This window comes from Mus musculus, chromosome 7, assembly GCF_000001635.26.
Source record: "Mus musculus strain C57BL/6J chromosome 7, GRCm38.p6 C57BL/6J".
In the NCBI taxonomy this organism is placed as follows: Eukaryota; Metazoa; Chordata; class Mammalia; order Rodentia; family Muridae; genus Mus; species Mus musculus.
The window spans coordinates 142,337,073-142,354,694 of NC_000073.6; the positions used below are offsets into that span (position 1 = coordinate 142,337,073).

At 45.9% G+C, this 17,622-nt stretch overlaps 1 protein-coding gene across 7 annotated transcripts in view; it reads right to left on the minus strand.

Annotated features, from left to right (window-relative positions):
• Window positions 1-17,622, minus strand: part of Ifitm10 (interferon induced transmembrane protein 10) — a 47,945-nt gene that overhangs the window by 11,238 nt on the left and 19,085 nt on the right. For 6 of the 7 annotated variants that reach the window (XM_011242002.2, XM_011242008.3, XM_011242010.2 and 3 more), the window contains exon 3: window positions 13,338-13,434. In XM_011242002.2, the coding sequence (XP_011240304.1) occupies window positions 13,338-13,434 (97 nt within the window). Of the gene's footprint in view, window positions 1-8,415; window positions 8,626-13,337; window positions 13,435-17,622 lie in introns of those variants that run through there. The other variant, XM_011242006.3, reaches the window with a different exon arrangement.

Genomic DNA, 17,622 nt, shown 5'->3' on the forward strand with positions numbered 1-17,622 from the left:
TCTCTCTCTCTCTCTGTGTGTGTGTGTGTGTGTGTGTGTGTGTGCGTGCGCGCACGCGCGCAATCATCTAGCAGTGCATTGTAGGAACAAAGAGAGCACTCCAGAGAGCAGGAGGAATCTGAGTAATCAGAGCTGGGACCTCCTGCGTGGGAGATGATACTGCAGGAAAATGTACTAATTCGCCTGATCCTAAACTTACCTGGGTGGGATTTTGCCCCAAGGTCACCACTCCCTTAATTCAATTTACCATCCTTGAACACAGGACTCAGCTCCATTTCACTTCCTGGTGCCCCTCATATATTTTATGTCTTTCCTTTCTAAGCTTGCTATGGTTGTTCAAAACATGCTTCATGAGACTTAACCAGAAAATTAAGTTTCTACTGGGCTTTTTTGAGATTTCTTTTGTCAATGTAATTAATAAAAATTTTCTTTACCTTAGCCTTAGGTAAACTCTCCAGACAAGGGCTGAAAGCAGCTACACTCTTCAGCAAAAATATCACAAAAACAGTCTCTAGGCCACCACACACTGAAATTCTTCTCCACTGAACCCTCTTGGGTCAGGTCTGCACAGTTCAAATTAATCTCAGCAATAAAGCCTTTCCTATTCTTACTAGCATAGCCCATTAAGCTCCACTTAAAGCATTCTACTGTTCTCCAAATCCGAAGTCCCAAAATCCATATTCTTCCAGACAAAAGCATGGTCAGGCCTATCACAGCAATACCCCAGTCCCTAGTATCAACTTCTGTCTTAGTTAAGGTTTCACTGCTGTGAACAGACAACCATGACCAAGGCAACTCTTATAAGGACAACATTTAATTAGGGCTGGCTTACAGGTTCAGAGGTTCAGTCCATTATCATCATGGTGGGAACATGGCAGCATCCAGGCAGGCATGGTGCAGGGGGAGCTGAGAGTTCTTCATCTTCATCTGGAGGCTGCTAGGAGAAATTTGACTTCCAAGCAGTTAGGACAAGAGTATTAAAGGCCAAGCCCATAGTGGCACACCTATTCCAACAACACCACACCTCCAAATAGTGCAACTTCCTGGGCCAAGTATATACAAACCATCTCAGTGACTATCACTACTAAAGGTAGGGTGTTCTGAGGACTCAGTATGTTCACATAATCAAGAGACAAGCACAGAAGGGACCCAAGGCAGGGCTATGCCCAATGAAGTTTTCTTGTTCCCTGAAGGCAAGAGTATTCTGATTCTAATTAGCCAGTGAAAGGGGACTACATTTCCCATAATTCCAGAAAAGCATGCACAAGGAAGAGAGTGAAGTTGAGTATTAAAAGATCAAGATATCTGATAAAATCTCAGCAACAGTGGTATACCAGATAAGAAAAAGGAGACACAAATGATCAATATTAGTAAGTGAAGAAGAAATCACTTCAGACCCATGGACAGAGAAGCAGGGTTAAATCAAACTTTAAAATGTCCCTCTGAGGGTGAAGAAATGGCTCAGAGGTTAAGAGCACTGGCTGCTCTTGCATAAGATCCAAGTTTGGTTTCTAGTATCCATATTGAGTGGGTTGGCTTATAAAGGGCTGTGGCCTCTGCCAATACCACACACACATGGTACACATAGCACACACACACACACACACACACACACACACGTGCACACAATTGAAATAAAAAAGTGTCTGTCCATCTCAAGAGAGGTCCTCCAGGGTGGGAGAAGGATTCACTAGCTACAGAGGGCTAACATCCAGGGTATACAAGACATACAGAAAACAACCCCAAATCAAGTAATCCATCCAAATAGGACATTTCTCATGTTAAGGAGGACACGTGTCCACAAACACAGAGCATATCCGTCAAAATGACCCAGGGACCATGTGTGGCACAGTGGTAGGACTCATCTACCCTGCTAAGGGCCATGAGATCCATACCCAGCACTGCTGGGGAACAAACCAACCTACAAGGATATGCTGTTTCATCCTGTTAGGATGGTTAATCAAAATAATGAAGGCAGTTATGAGGTCAACAGGACTCACATACTTAATAATGCTAGCATTCGGTAGGCCGAGACAGGAGAATTGCCTTGAGTTTGAGACCAGCTAGGCTGTAGGGTAAGAACCTACAGCAAAAGAAAAAGAAAAAGCGGTTCTGTTAATGGCATGGAAAGAAGAGGATGCCTGTAAGTTCTCAGTGGGAATGTAAGTCAGTCCAGCCAGTAAGGAGAACAGCATAGAGACTTCCCACAAAATTAAAAATAGACCTACTTCATGATCCAGCTATTGCACGTCTGGGTTTACAGACAAAGGAAACAGAATCCATACACAAAGAGGCAGACCTGTGCTGTCTGCAGTTCTGTTTGTAAAACTTGAGATTCGGAATGGCCCAGGAGCCGGTCGATGGATGGATGGATGGATAGATGGATGGATGGATGAAGAAAAGGTGCGTATGAACACTGGAGTACCCAGGCATGAAGACTGGAGTCAGGCATAAAAAAAAAAAAATCCTGTCATTGGCAGCAAAACAGAAGGAGCTGGAGAGGACTGGGGAAGTGGTTGGGGGACAGGTAAGCCAGGCTCAGGAGAAGTCCCACACTTTCTGTACTGGCTGTTTGTGTGTCAACTTGACCCAAGCTAGAGTCCTCAGAGAGAAAAGCGCTTCCGTTGAGGAAATGGATGCTGTGAGGTCCAGCTGTAGGGCATTTTCTCAACTAGTGCTCAATGGTGGAGGGCCCAGCCCATTGTGGGTGGTAGCATCCCTGGGCTGGCGGTGGTCCTGAATTCAATAAGAAAAAAGGCTAAGCAAGCCATGAGCAAGAAAGCCAGTAAGCAGCACCCCTCCATGGCCTCTGCATCAGCTCCTGCATCAGCTCCAGGTTCCAGCCCTGCTTGAGTTCCCTGTCCTGACTTCCTCCGATGATGGACTATAATCTGGAAGTGTAGGCCAAATAAACCCTTTCCTCTCCAACTTGCTTTTCGGTCCTGGTGCTTCATTTCAGCAGTAGGAACCCTAACTAAGACACCTTCTCATTCAAAGTGGAAGTCATGAACTTTGTAACCGTGACACTACATGCCACAAGCAGACAGATTTCTCCATGAACATGAAACAAGCCAAGATCTGCAGTGACCCGAGCCACCATAAATTAGATGGGCTGAGTCATCTTCTGCCTTACAGTTTAAGAAAAGGAAAGACAAATGCAAAGGAAAGTCCTCAAGGCTGGAACATTCTCACTAGTGAAGTACATAGAGTTGTTGAGGAAGTAATAACACAAATTTCACATCATTTTCCCCCGAAATAAAGAGGAAGGGCCACTTTTAATTTCGTCTCTGTTTTAAAAAGTGAACTGCATAATCAGGACCAAAACCGAACCAAGCAGGTTCAGGCAAGTGAACACTCGAACATGGAGACAGCTACCTGAGGGGAGCTCCCATGCTGTTCCAGCCACATCAGCCTGTGCACCATGCAGGCAAGCATGAGCGTTTCAGGAATGCGAAGCTGGGGGAAACTTGTACATGAACACCATTGGCTGTAAGAAGAGACTCTGAGGCTACTATGGGGCAGAGCCCACCAGACAGACCTCAGCAATATTCACAGGAAGGCAAGGAGCAGACTTCCTTCAATACAGGCCTGAGACACCCACAAGCCACAGCAGTGTGGTACATAGTGACTGAAATGAGGAAGCACTTACCCTGCAGCCAGGGGTAAGACAGGAAAGTCCTCTCTGCCACCCCCCTGCCCCCACGTGGCCATGATTGCTATAGCCTGCTCAATTAGGGCACCTGAGAGCACAGATGCAGAGGGGAGCCCAGAGAGACAGCTTAGTCTGGAAAGTGCCTGTCACGCAAGTGTGACCGACCCCAGTGCGGTTCTCACTGCCCATACAAAGGCAGGGCAGAGTGGCAGGTGCCTGTAATTACAGGGCTGGTGGATGGAGAGAGCCGGGAGGATAAGATACCTAGGCAGTCTAGCTAATTGATGATCTCCAGGTTCAGGAACTGACCCCACCACACATAGAAGGGAAAATGAAAACATTCTGGTCCGTGGGTGCTGCATTTATGTGCGCATTCAAATCTTCTTATGTGTACTGTGCAAGCCTTTGTGAATTCAAGTGCACCACATCTACAAAGTGCCAGAAGAGTGGTATCAGATTTTCTGGAACTAGAGTTACAGATAGTTGTGAGCCATTATGTGGTTTCTGGGGACTTCAGCAAGAGCAATAAACGCTCTTAACTGCTGAGCCATCTCTCTAGCCCTCAGATGTCCTAATGAAGGTGATAAAAAAATTCACATCCTTCCACCAAAACTGCTAGAAATCAAGGTCACAGGGCACGAGACAACCCCCAAGAAAACAAGCTGACTCCATATGAGAGTGAGGGACAGCAAGAGAGCAAACGTATTAGAAATATCATTCAAAATGGCTCCCACACAAATAGGCCACTGAAGTATTCACGACATCATCCATTTTCAGGGACTTACTTCTCACAGTGACAAGGAGGTGCGCTGCACAGCCCTGGGCGTGCAGAGCGAGGACTGGACTGGCATGGATGTGAGCAGTGACAGAGTGAGGACCGGACTGGGACCAGGCTGGTGTGGATGAGAGCGGCAGGAGCTCTCACCTGCAGCTGGTGGTGGGAATGCAAACTGGTTCAGCCAGCTGGTCTGCAAGCACCTCACACAGCTGCGTTCACCCTGTAATGCGTAAACACGTCCGCACACAGCCTTTCGAGTGGGTGTTTGTGACAGCTATAATTGCTGAAGCTCAGAGGCATGCTGGACTCTGCCCTTTAGCGTGTGGATGGATAGACAAACAGGTCTATCCAGACAGTGGATTATAATGCAGCAATAGAAAGAAGTGAACCAGGTCTGGGCAGTGGTGTAGGTGCTTGCCCGGCATGCACCAGGCTCAGGGTTCCATCCCCAGCAGCACAGTGGAGAAATGATCTATATAGAGTTCCTCAAAACTTGATCAGAACTGCCACTTGGTGATTTCAGTGTGGGATGTCTCCCCTAGGCTCTTGTATTTGAATACTTGAGGCCTAGCTGGTGGTGACATTTTGGAAAGTTGTGGACCCTTCAGGAATCAGGGCCTCATTGGAGGAAGTCTGTCATTGCAGGCAGACCTCCGTTTCCTGTCCTCTTTGCTTCCTGACTACAGAGTATTGTTACCTCTCTGGCCCATCACTGTGCTTTGCTATTCCTGCCACAGCATGCTACATCTGCTCGGACTGTGAACCCTTCCTCCCTCAAACCCCTTCTGGTCAGGATTTTGGCCACAGTTACAAATAAAGAAACTAAAACACAATGTAATCCAGGAATCCCATTTCAAGATTTATACCCAGAGGAACTGAAAGTGAGGCGTTGCTGGTGAGCTGTATACACAGCAAGAGTCACAGTGTTGCTCAGAAGTGACCTCAGTGTCCATTAACAAATGACGGGAGCAACAGTGTGGCCATGCACACAGCAGAATCCAGCCATGAGAAGGGAGGGGTTGTGATACCTACTGAAATGGGGGTGGCCCCTAAAGCTACTATGCTGACCAAGACAGGCCTGTCACAAGGGGACACACACTCTTGGGGAATCCCACTCCTGTGAGACCCCAGAGTCATGGTGTCCACAGGCCAGGATGGGCACCAGTGACTGGGGTGGATGTCTATGTTTTGTATCAACAGTTCTTCAGTAGGAGAAGATGAGGAAGTTCTGTGGCAGGTAACGAGGCTGGCTGCATGACACTATGACTGTCCTTATACTCTGAACTGTTCTTTGGAAAATGGGAAGATATGTAGGGAAGGGGGTGGCAATGGATGTGATCAAGATACTTTGTATGTATGTATGCAATTTTCAAAGACTGAGTAAAAGCATTAAGTAAATAGCAAAAATAGGGCTGGTGAGATGGCTCAGTGGGTAAGAAAACTGACTGCTCTTCCAAAGGTCCTGAGTTCAAATCCCAGCAACCACATGGTAGCTCACAACCAAGCATAATGAGATCTGATGCCCTCTTCCAGCAAGTCTGAAGACAGCTACAGTGTACTTATGCATGTATAATAATAAATAAATCTTTGGGCCAGAGCAAGTGGGGTTGACTGGAGTGAGCAGATGTCCTAAAATTCAATTCCCAACAACCACATGAAGTCTCACAACCATCTGTACAACCATCTGTACAGCTGCAGTGTACTCATATACAGAAAATAAATAAATAAATCTTAAAAAATGGCAAAAATAGGAAAGATGGTAAACTTCATGTGAACTTTGCCACAACATAAAGGACTGGAAAGGAGCTGGGGAGGCAGATGGCTTAGAAAACGAAGTGCTTGGCTTGCAAGCATAAGTGCTTGAGTTTGATGCTCATCCCATAAAAAGCCAAGAACAATGATGTGTGACATTAATCCACCTCTGTGGATGCAGAGGCAGGAAGGTCCCCAGGGCTGGCTGCCTAGCTCTTCTTGCTGAATCGACAAGATCCAGATTCAGGGAGAGACCCTGCCTCAAAAGATAAAGTGGAAAGTCACTGAGGAAGATACCTGATAAGGATTCTGATTTATACACACACACACACACACACACACACACACACACACACACACGTATATGTACATACATGTACATGTATATGCACAGCACAGGCACACATGTATACACCACACATACACATGTGTATGTACACACCACACACATGCACACCTGTATACACCACACACATGCACTTGGACTTGCAACTGAAAATTAGCTATGGAACCATGAACAGAGAGAGAAAAAGAGAGAGAGAGAGACAGAGACAGACAGACATCTGGAATGTGTGTTTGGAAGGAACCAATATAAAAAGGTTGCATAGCCAGGCGTGGTGGCACACGCCTTTAATCCCAGCACTGGGGAGGCAGAGGCAGGCGGATTTCTGAGTTCAAGGCCAGCCTGGTCTACAAAGTGATTTCCAGGAGAGCCAGGGCTATACAGAGAAACCCTGTCTTGAAAACCAAAAAACCAAAAACCAAAAACAAAACAAAAGAAAAAAAAGAAAAAAAGAAAAAAGAAAAAGGGTTGCATGTTGTATGATATATCCATTCTGGAGAAAGAGATGTTTGGTGGAGACTGTAAGGCAGTCATGATATTCCAGGGCTGGGGAAGAGGGTGGCAGTGGAACCATCAGGATGTCTAGCATGGAAGAAACGATTCTTCCTGGTACACCAGTAGCCAGTCTCCAGCACCATACACTTATCAGAAGCCATACATGTCTCCCACCAAGACAGTGGGAACTAGGGACCCTCCTGACAAAGGAGCGTCAATGTGACTTGTAGACTGTGGCAAGTGTCCTTCACTGGGGTGGACAGTGATAATGGATGAAGCTGTATGTGGGAGATGTGGATGACTGGTATGTGTGACAGATAGATGAAAGGACAAGTGTGGGGGCAGGCAGGGGTGGGACAAGCGGGGGTGAGGGACTGTGTGTGTACAGAGGGACAAGTGTGTGTGTGTGTGTGTGTGCAAATGTGTGTAGAGGCAGGTGTGTGTTGGGTCTGTGTGCTCTGCTCACATTTGCTGTGAGCCCAAAGCTACTCGGAAAAAAAAATTAAGCCTATGTTTACAAAATCAATTAAGGACTTAGCTATAATTTAACTGCACATGTTCAGAATTTGTTTGTTACAAACTACAAGCTGGAGAGATCAATGAGTGTGAGCGGAGAGAACAGGCCCTGTGGGCTTATTTGGAGATTCAGAGGAGTGATGGCGTCAGGCCCTTCAAACCCAGTTCACTGAAGTTTAATAACACGCTGGTGGTGGAATGTATGTGGAAAGGGGGGAAGTGATATCCAGAGAATTTCTGAAACAAGAAATCCATTGGGAAATAAGGTATTGACTCATATTAAGAGTTTCTGTGTAGCAGCAGTGGTCAGACTGTGAAGTGGGGACAGAGAAGTGGATGTGGAGATCAGGGGAAGGGAAGTGAGTTCAGACACCAATCCCACCACACAATGGCTTCTGAGGAAGAAACAGACGACTCTGGTGAAGAGGAATTTCTGACTTTCTGACCCTATAACTCGGGATACCTGCGTCTGGATGCTTTATGAAGAACAGAAGTTTAGCCCTTATAGTTATGGAGACTGGAAAGTTCAAGGAAAAGGGCAACACTTCTGAGTCCTCACACTAAGGAAGAGAGAAGTGGCCCTGAGCCACTGTCCATTTACACCCACAGCCTTTCTGTAGGATGCAGGTCCACAGGTGAGCATGGAGCCCTGCCCAAGACCACTGCCTCACCACTTACAGCCCCTTGACAGAGATCACACTACAGCATGGACGTTTGGGGGATGTAGTCAGATCCTAGCAGGAACAAGGGTTTATTTCAGTGAATGGATCAATGGATTATCCACTTGTAGTGTAATCTGCCAATAAGCTTCAAGAGTTAATGGGTCAACCACAGATTCACCATACAGTATGCACCCATGCACATGAAGAGAGGGGGTGGGGAGAGGAAGGAAATAAAAGGAAAGGAAAGGAGGGGGGAGGGGAGGGGAGGGGAGAGGAAGGGAAGGGAAGGGAACTAGAAATTGTCTCATAACAGCAGAGAATGGAAAATACCTTGTTTGATCTGGGCTTCCTTAGTGGAGATCGGGCAATGCTCACCTCAGAAAAGATCATGCTGTTGGTGTGACTCAGTTTCCACCTTAGGAGATTGCTACAGAAGGAGCAAGGAATTACATTGAAAGAAAATGGAAGTAAATTGGTAAGATCAGAGTGAAAACCTGTGAAAGGAAGACAGGCGAAAGCAACTTTGTGCAAAGACTGAGCTTCAAGATCCAAAACAGCCGGTAAATTCCTAGATTGTTCAAGGAGAAATAAGAAGTGAAAGAACAGACACACCCTCAACCACAGGAAATGACCATGGACTGGGAAGTGTACGAAGATGTATCCCAGGAGCAGTGGGACTGGCTCAAGCCAGTACTGTGCATTGCTTCAGGTCTCATAGCTCAACTGCTGGGGTCTTCCCCAGGGGCTGGCCCCACAACCCAGGAAGGAAGTGTGCCAATGGGCCTCACATCTCCACAAATAAATTTGGTCTACCAGACATACAAAGAATCCAGCACCAACATGGGGACTCCTCTGCCCAAGGACATTTGGCACTTGAACTAAAGACGGGCAATAAAATATGCAACGTAACAATTTAAAAGATTAAAGGCAAACGACAGGCAATTCCCATCCACAATGCAATTATGCTACAACTCCTTGAAAAAATAATTAGAGAATGTATGTTGGCTTCATATAAGAAAATATCACAGATGCTACAGGAAAAACAATGGGATATGAAATTATTCTTTGTTTGTTTTTTGTTTTTTGAGACAGGGTTTCTCTGTATAGCCCTGGATGTCCTGGAACTCACTCTGTAGACCAGGTTGGCCTTGAACTCAGAAATCCGCCTGCCTCTGCCTCCCCAGTGCTGGGATTAAAGGCGTGGGCCACCACTACCCGGCAAAATTATTCTTAAATGTTGAAATTTTGGCTGGCTTAATCTTGTGTGGATGGCACCGCTGCTAGGAACTGTTTTAACTGAAATCTCAGGCTGAACATGTGAAACAGTGGCATTTTGTGTATGTGTTTCTGTGTGTACAGGTACACATACATGTGTCCGTGTGTGTACGTATATTCATGTATGGGTGGGCACATACATGTGCTTGTGTTTAGGTGTCTAGATAGGTGGGCACATATGTATGTGTTTGTGTGTATGCTCGTGTGAGGGTGGGCAAACATGCATGTATTCATGTGTTTGTGTATATGCATGGGTACACATGTATGTGTGTGGATGTGCTATGGACGCCGAAGGTCAAACTTGAATGTCCTTCCTTCGGCACAGGTCATCATTTTTTCTTCTTGCTCTCTTTCTTTCTCTCTCTCTTTCTCTCTCTCTTTCTTTCTTTCTTTCTCTCTTTCTCCCTTCCTTCCTTCCTTCCTTCCTTCCTTCCTTCCTTCCTTCCTCTCTCTCTCTCTCTCTCTCTCTCTTTCTTTCTTCCTTCCTTTCTCTCTTCTTTCTTTCTTAGCTCTCTCACTGGCCTGGCCTGGAACTCACCAAGTAGGCATAGCCCCAAGGAAATGTCCACCTCAGTCTTCCTGTCCTGAGATTACAAGCACTATCATTCCCAGAGTTCTTTCCACATGGGTTCTGGGACTCAAAAATCAGTATCTGCCACTTGCTTGGAAGGTCCTTTACCCACTGAGACATCTCTCAAGTACATATATTTTTTCCTTTTTACATACGAAAGCAACAAACCAAAATATTTCAACCAAATATGATGAAAATTCTATGTGTCAAAACTGGAGAAATGTTCAAAGAAGAATCAAGAAGGAAAGTGGCTTAGAGACAAGTGTTCTGCCCCCACAGTGACTTTATTTGTCCTCAGAAGCCCAACTGAGGGGAACACCAGGAGGCAAAATAGGCCCCTCAGTTTGCTGTGTGGATTATATGTGTATGTGTCTCTGATGAATAGATACGGTGTGCTCCATCTTAACACCCTGGACATCAGGGTGATTTTAACAAGTGAAAATGTAGGTCACATGCCAGTGCTGCGGAGGGAGATGGAAAGTTAGGGGTGAACCAAGGTCACTGAAAAGTGTCACCTTTCTCTTTACCAAGTTTCCATCAATTTGTCACTGTCTCTGTTGTCTGCTACTCAGTCAATAAACTGATAACACGGGAGCCACCCAAAGGGAGAACAGGAGCTACAGCTGAGAGCAAGGCCTCACCCATCTGTGGTCGACAGCAAAGTGGCGGGAACCCTGGCCTTCTCCCTTAGTGTATGTAAGCCCAGAAGACTGTCCTGGGGTCAGTGAAATGGGGTACATAGCCCAAACTGTATAAATAGCCTCTCCTAGTGAAAAATTCTTTGTTGCAAAAAAACAAAAAGCAAAACCAATGTTTTTTTGTTTGAAACCCATTATGCCTAACATTTCTTTGGAGTGTGTGTGTGTGTGTGTGTGTGTGTGTGTGTGTATGCTTTTGAAGGTCAGAGGTCAACACTGGGTGCCTTCCTTAATCACTCCCCACCTTGCTTTTTGAGACAGTGCCTCTCAGTGTACCTGGAGTTTGCCCACTCAACCAGCCTGGCTGGCTAACTAGCTTCCTGTCTCTCCATCCCCAAGAGTGGGACCACCAGTGCCTGTCACTATGTCCACCTTTTTACACGGGCATCTGAACTCGGCATCCTTGTGTGGCAAGAAGCACTTTAGACTGGGCTGCCACCCCAGCCCCTTGGTAGTTCATCTTGATGGTCAACTTGGCTGTGTGGAGAGCTGCCTGGGGGCGTCAGGGAAGCTCCCCTCTGGTTCATCTGCGAGGATGTTTCCAGAAGCACTAACCCAAAGAGCAGAGAGAAACTCATGAAGAGGAAAGACCTGCCCTTGGTGTGGAAAGTACTACTCAACGGTTTGGGCGCAGTTGTAATAAAAGAAACAGAGGAGGAAGCCAGGCAGTACACACAAGCATGGCTCGCCTAGCTGATTCCATTGATAGACATCAGAATCCTGATTCCTATACTTCTTCTCTACCTGAGCTCACAGGCAGAGTCCCCCACCCCCACCCCCACCCCCGCCGCCGCCGCCGCCCCCACCCCACCCCCACCCCACCCCACCCCCGCCGCCGCCGCCCCCACCCCACCCCCACCCCACCCCACCCCACCCCCGCCGCCGCCCCCAGGGAGCCTCTAGACATCAGCCTCAGGCTGGGGCTGAATCACTGCTCCACCCGGTCTGAGGATCCCCACTTCTTGGCTGAGTGGCTACTGGGTTTTCAGCTTCACCGGCATGTAGACAACGATCACCGGACCATCCAGCTGCCTATGATGTAAGCTAGCCTATAAATTCCCCTTTAGGATCCATCTACACGCATGGGCATGTAGATCTGTGTGCTGAATAGAAAGAAATCCTACTGGGGGACAGCCCAGACTTTTCAACAATGAAGCATCACAGAAGATAGCATGTTTGTCTGTGTTTGAAATAAGAAAAAAGTGAGCAACACTTTATCCCAGGACTTGGGAGGCTGAGGCAGGAGAATTGTATGTTCTAGGCTAGCCTGGGCTACCTAGTGAACCCTTGTTTCAGAAAAAAAAAAAAAGTCAAAGGTAAATCTGGTTACATAGAGTGCAAGGTCAGCCTGGGCTATGTGAGATAGATAGATAGATAGATAGATAGATAGATAGATAGATAGATAGATAGATAGGAGACAGGCAGACAGACTGACAGTCAGTGAAACAGAGAGAGATTAATGAGCTAAATATTCAGTGTGAAATACTTGAGGCAGGATAGCAAAAAGGACAGCAAAAAGAACAGCAACTCTCAAAGAAATTGGAACCAAAACTAACACCTTCTGTATCCATTACCTTCCCCACTACTGGGACCAAATGCTGCAGAAGAAGAAACTTGAGAGGAGGGAGGATTTACTTTGCCTCATGGTGCAATGGGGAAGGCGGGGTTGGCGGGGAGGCCAGGCAGCTGGGGCTTACAGCATGGTTTGCAACATCTCAGTGAATCAGAAAGCAGAGGGGTCATTCTGCCCGGGGAACCAGCCTGGGACCCCCTCAAGCTTCACCTCTGTAGACCTACTGTGTCTGCTGTCTAGACTAAGCCTGTGTCCTAACAGCTCCAGCACTTCCCAGGACAGCAGCAGCCTCTGAGGACCCAGTGTTTATACGTTTAAGCCTGAGGAGGACATTTCAAATGCAAAGCATGACTCCTACCCACTTAGACACTCCAGAGCACGTGGTCCCATCATCTGCTGCTCCAAAGAGCACAAAGACACCCCATTCCCAGTGACGTGCACCCGAGGGAGTGGGAAGAACGCTGCAAGTCTGTCACATGCCTCGGCTTCTGAAGAACAGCAAATATAGCAGTGTTTTAAAAATCCTAATACAACAAAAATACCTTAAACTTGACCCAGACACACAAGGTTGTTTCAATGTGAAAAAAAACAACAAAAAGTATGTTTGTTGTTTTTGAAAACAATCTTATTTTTTTAAGATTTATTTTTATAAAATAAAAATATTTGTGTGTTATGTGTGTATACTTGAATACTTGTACTGCTTACAGAGGACAGAAGAGGGTATAAGATTCCCCCTGGATATGGAGTTACAGGTGATTGTGAGCTTTCCAATTGTGGGTGCTGCAAATCAAAATTGGGGTCCTCTGCAAAAGCAGCTGGCGCTCCTAACCACTAAGCCATCTCTCCAGCTTCTGCTTTAACTTAATAAGGGAGGGGAAAGAAACCATGTAGTCAAATTAACGTAAACACATAAGCACAAATCAGTTAAAATTAAATTTAAAATAAATCTTTAAAATAATCACCTTGGAGATACATTTTTAGATTTACTTGTGTGCATTAATTGCTAAGTAAAAAGGACTTACCCTCAGGGTGGGCACCTTGTAGCAGGCAGCAGAGAGCTGAAGTGTCCTGTGTCGCCAGACAGCCTTTCTTTCCTCTATTCGTATTAGTCAGAGTTCTCTAAAGAAACAGAACCAATAGAATGAATATATATATATATATATATATATATATATGAATATATGCATACACACATACACATACTCACATACACATATACACATGCTCACATACACATATATACTTATATAAAGGGGGCTTATTAGATTGACTTTTAGTTTGTATAATCCAACAATGGCTGTCTCACAGTGGAGAGGCCAAGAATGGCTAGTTGCTCAGCCCACTGGGCTAGATGTCTCAGCAGTCACCATCTGGCACTGAAGGCCTGCGGGATTCCCGAAGAGCTAGCTGTTAGTCTTCAGTCTATGTTGGAAGCCTAAAGACATAGGTTCTAACGTCAGCAAAGACATGTTGCAGCAGCAGCATGGATGAACTTGTCAGCAAGAGTGGGACAAGCAGGCATAAAAGCAAAAGCTTCCTTCTTCCATGTTCTTTATACGGTCGGCCATCAGAATGTGTCTCAGATTTAGCATGGGCCTTCTCAAAGGAGCATCTATCAACTTGGGTTTCAGTTGATCCTAGACACAAGTCAAACTGACAACCAAGATTGGTCATTACATGTCCTTGCTGCTGCTGTCCTCTGCTGACTTCAGACTCCAGCGTCTTCAGCCTTCCAACCTGGCTGAAAAGAACGCTGTTGTGGATATGCCATTCCCCACTGATGGGCACCTTGGCGGGTCCTGCAGCTTAGCTATTATGAGCAATATTGCAGTGTGTACTGGTGTACAGTTACCTCTGTGATATGTGCCCAGGGGAAGTATGAGCTTTGTTATTTTATTTTGTTTATCTTATTTGCCTGGGGGCATAGGTTTGTTTACATGTACAGATGTGTGCGCACATGTGTAAGTGTGCACCTGGAGGCCAGAGGTTGATATTGGGTGTTCTGTTCAGTTGTTCTCCACTTTACCCTCAGAAGGTTTTTGATGAAGCTGAAGCTCCCTGAGTCTGCTTGGCTGGCTGGCCAGTGAGCCACTGGAGTTTCTCTTTCTTTCCCGCCCTAGTTCTTGGGTTACAAATGTGTGCCAGCACCTGGCTTTATGTGGATCCAAACTGAGGTTCCCAATGCTTACAAGATGGACAGCTTACCCACCGAGCTGCCTCCCCAGCCCCAAGCTTATTACTTTTTAATGCACACTTTTAGGCAATGCAAAAATCTGCCCTATCATCTTTGCAGCCTAGCAAGAAAGCCCTCATTAGCATATCATGAATAATAGTGAGCTTCCTTATGCAAATTCAAGAGGACTACAAGTAGCTAGGATAAATATCATAGGAAGTCACGTGGCCTTGAAGGGCTTATCTTTCTTCTGAGGACTCTACAAAGAAAGCCTGCTTTCCCCAACTGTCATGGGACACTGTAAATGAAGCCTGCGGAGAGACAAACAGTCAAGAAAAACTGTGTGCTGATGAGATTGAAGATTCCAGAGCGTACACAGATAAGGATCCATATCTCCGAAAAAATCAAAACAAAAAACCACACAGAGTGGTGTTGACTGGCTACTTGTGCTTTGAGCAGTAGTTATATTTCATGACAACAGTAATATACACTCAGAGAAGAAAATATTTCAGGGTGTGACATTTACAACTACATAAAAGTCCTATGTTTAGAAATCAACCTGACAAACTCTTTGAGTTAGTACAGAAAACTAGGAAGCATTCTGGGCAAAAATTAAAAGAGGCCTAGGTAAGGGCAGCCTACTGCACTCTCGGGGATTTGGGAAATTCAAGGTTTTTCTAAGAATGTAAATTCTTCCCCAGTATATTTATGACTTTAACCAAATCCTCACTAGGCTTTTGTTTTTGTTTTTATTTGACAGATGGATCCTAAAAACCGAACAAAAAGCAGAAGGGGAGTGGTCGGGAGAGTTCTGAAGACAGGCAGCACAAGGCAGCTCTGAGAGACTGTGGCTGGTGCGGGCCTGGAGGACAGCCCAGGAAGACCCTGAAAAGACTCAGGCTGGAAGGGACAGAGAAAGGGTGACTGTCTAGAAACGTAGGCCTGCTTGCTTCCACCCTGCTGGACCTGTTCGTAGGTGTGAAAAAGATCCCAGAAGACACGTGCAGGCAAAAGTGTCAGTGATAGATTAAAAAAAAAAAGCACCTTGGGAAGGGACAGCCTCACAGAGAGGCATGCCACAAGAGGCCTAAACACTACAGTCACCAGAAAAGACAGACTACAGAGCACCTAACAGTGCAAACCTATCCCTCACCTCTCCCTTTCTGTGCTCTCAGAAGGAGGACAAGAGTCCCAGGGTTGGCACAGTGTGTACCATGACAACAGACAGAGAAGGCGTCACCAAAGGAAACAGTGGACTGTGTCTTCAACTTATCCCCAGGCCTTGTGTCCTAGAAACTTTAACACATTTGCCAATATGGTCTGTCCCTTCATGGTCAGTCCCCTGTCACCAGTCCTTGCACCTGGGTCCCTGGCAACCTCTCTACCCGGCCTTCCTCTTATGGACCCTGTCCCTATAGGTTCTCCCCACACCCTTTGTAGATGTTCTAGTTCATAAAAGTGATTATTAACCCCCTCCCCACCTGTTTCTTTTCACAGAGCCAGTTTGTATCTAGACACAATAATAAGTCAATATTTTAAGGTAGTTTTCTCTTTAAAAAGAGAAGATATCACCTGTTCTATGTTGTAATCATTTATGGATCACTTAAAGATGATTTCTGTGATGGTTTGTTTATGCTTGGCCTAGGGAGTGGCACTATTAGAAGGTGTGGCCTTGTTGGAGTAGGTGTGTCACTGTAGGTATGGGCTTTAAGACCCTCCTCCTAGCTGCCTAGAAGCTAGTATTCTGCTAGCAGCCTTCAGGTGAAGATGTAGAACTCTCAGCTCCTCCTGCACCATGACTGCCTGGATGCTGCCATGTTCCCACCTTGATGAAAATGGACTGAACCTCTGAACCTGTAAGCCAGCCCCAATTAAATGTTGTCTTTTTAAGAAGAGTTCTTGGTCATAGTGTCTGTGCTCAGCAATGAAAGCCCTAACTAAGACATCTTCCCTTAGGGAAGTTACTGGAAACTCAAACCAAGATATGTTTGGGTACATGTTTTTCATGCATAAGAAAACATATATAGATGGGTGTTTTGGTTGTCTCATATTTGTAGCATTTGTGAATAACATGCTATAAATATGCACATTGGATGGAAGCTACATAGAAAAAAATCTGTGATTTAAAAATCTGGAAAATAAATGCTCATTTGATCCCCACCAGCACCCCACGAGTGGGTACTTTGATAGTCATATAAGGTGGATTTTCATCCCCATGCCCCCCTTTCTTGAAAAAAAAAAGGAAGAATTATTTCAAAATAATATTTATTGTCTTATTTGCTTGTACGACTATATGTGCACTGTGTGCAAGCCGGAACTTCAGAACCCCTGGAACTGGAGTTACAGATGTTTGAAAGATGCCACATGTGTGTTGAAAACTGCACCTGAGTCTTCTGGAAGGGCAGTGCACGTGTCACTGCGGAGCCACCTCTCCAGTGTGCAGATGCCTTCTGTTGATAAGTTACAGAGGAGAAGCTGTAGTCACATGAGGGGTGTCAGGAAGATGTGGAGAGCGCTACCTGCCACACCCACCAAGCACTGGCTGACAAGGAAGTGGCTAAAAGAACAACAGCCCCATAGGAAGTGGTGAGGACTCTACTAGAGGTGACAAATATCCAGGGTGGTACAAGCTGAAGCTGCCATTGAATCTCACCATGAGCTTGGCAGCGACAAACACCAGGCAGCAGGGGAGGGAGGCATGCAGCCACAGGGGCAGAGCCTCTGATAAAAACAAGAGTGTAAACGCTTCATAACTGGCATCTCCTACCAAAAAAAAAAAAAAAAAAAAGGTGTTCTGGGAACCCTATGGCCTGCCTCCCAAGAACCAGTCCCAAGAAATACATCATTTCCCACAGATGCTAGCTATGCCATCTTTTTTTTTTTTTTTTTGAAAAGCCACCTCTCCCTGCAGCTTTGAAATAATGTGTTGGTCCCCCACCGACCCTCGCTCTGGCTGCTTGAAAGTTTTGCTCAGTGGTTAACGTTCCTGTACTGCTGTACAGCGTGCAATAGTTTTCTTATCTCTGTGCTCAAATACCTGAAGAGAAGCATCGTGATGCAGGAGTGTATTTTGACTCGTGATTTCAGAGTGGAGAGGGCATGACAGAGGGACAGGAGCTGCTTGCTTATATTTC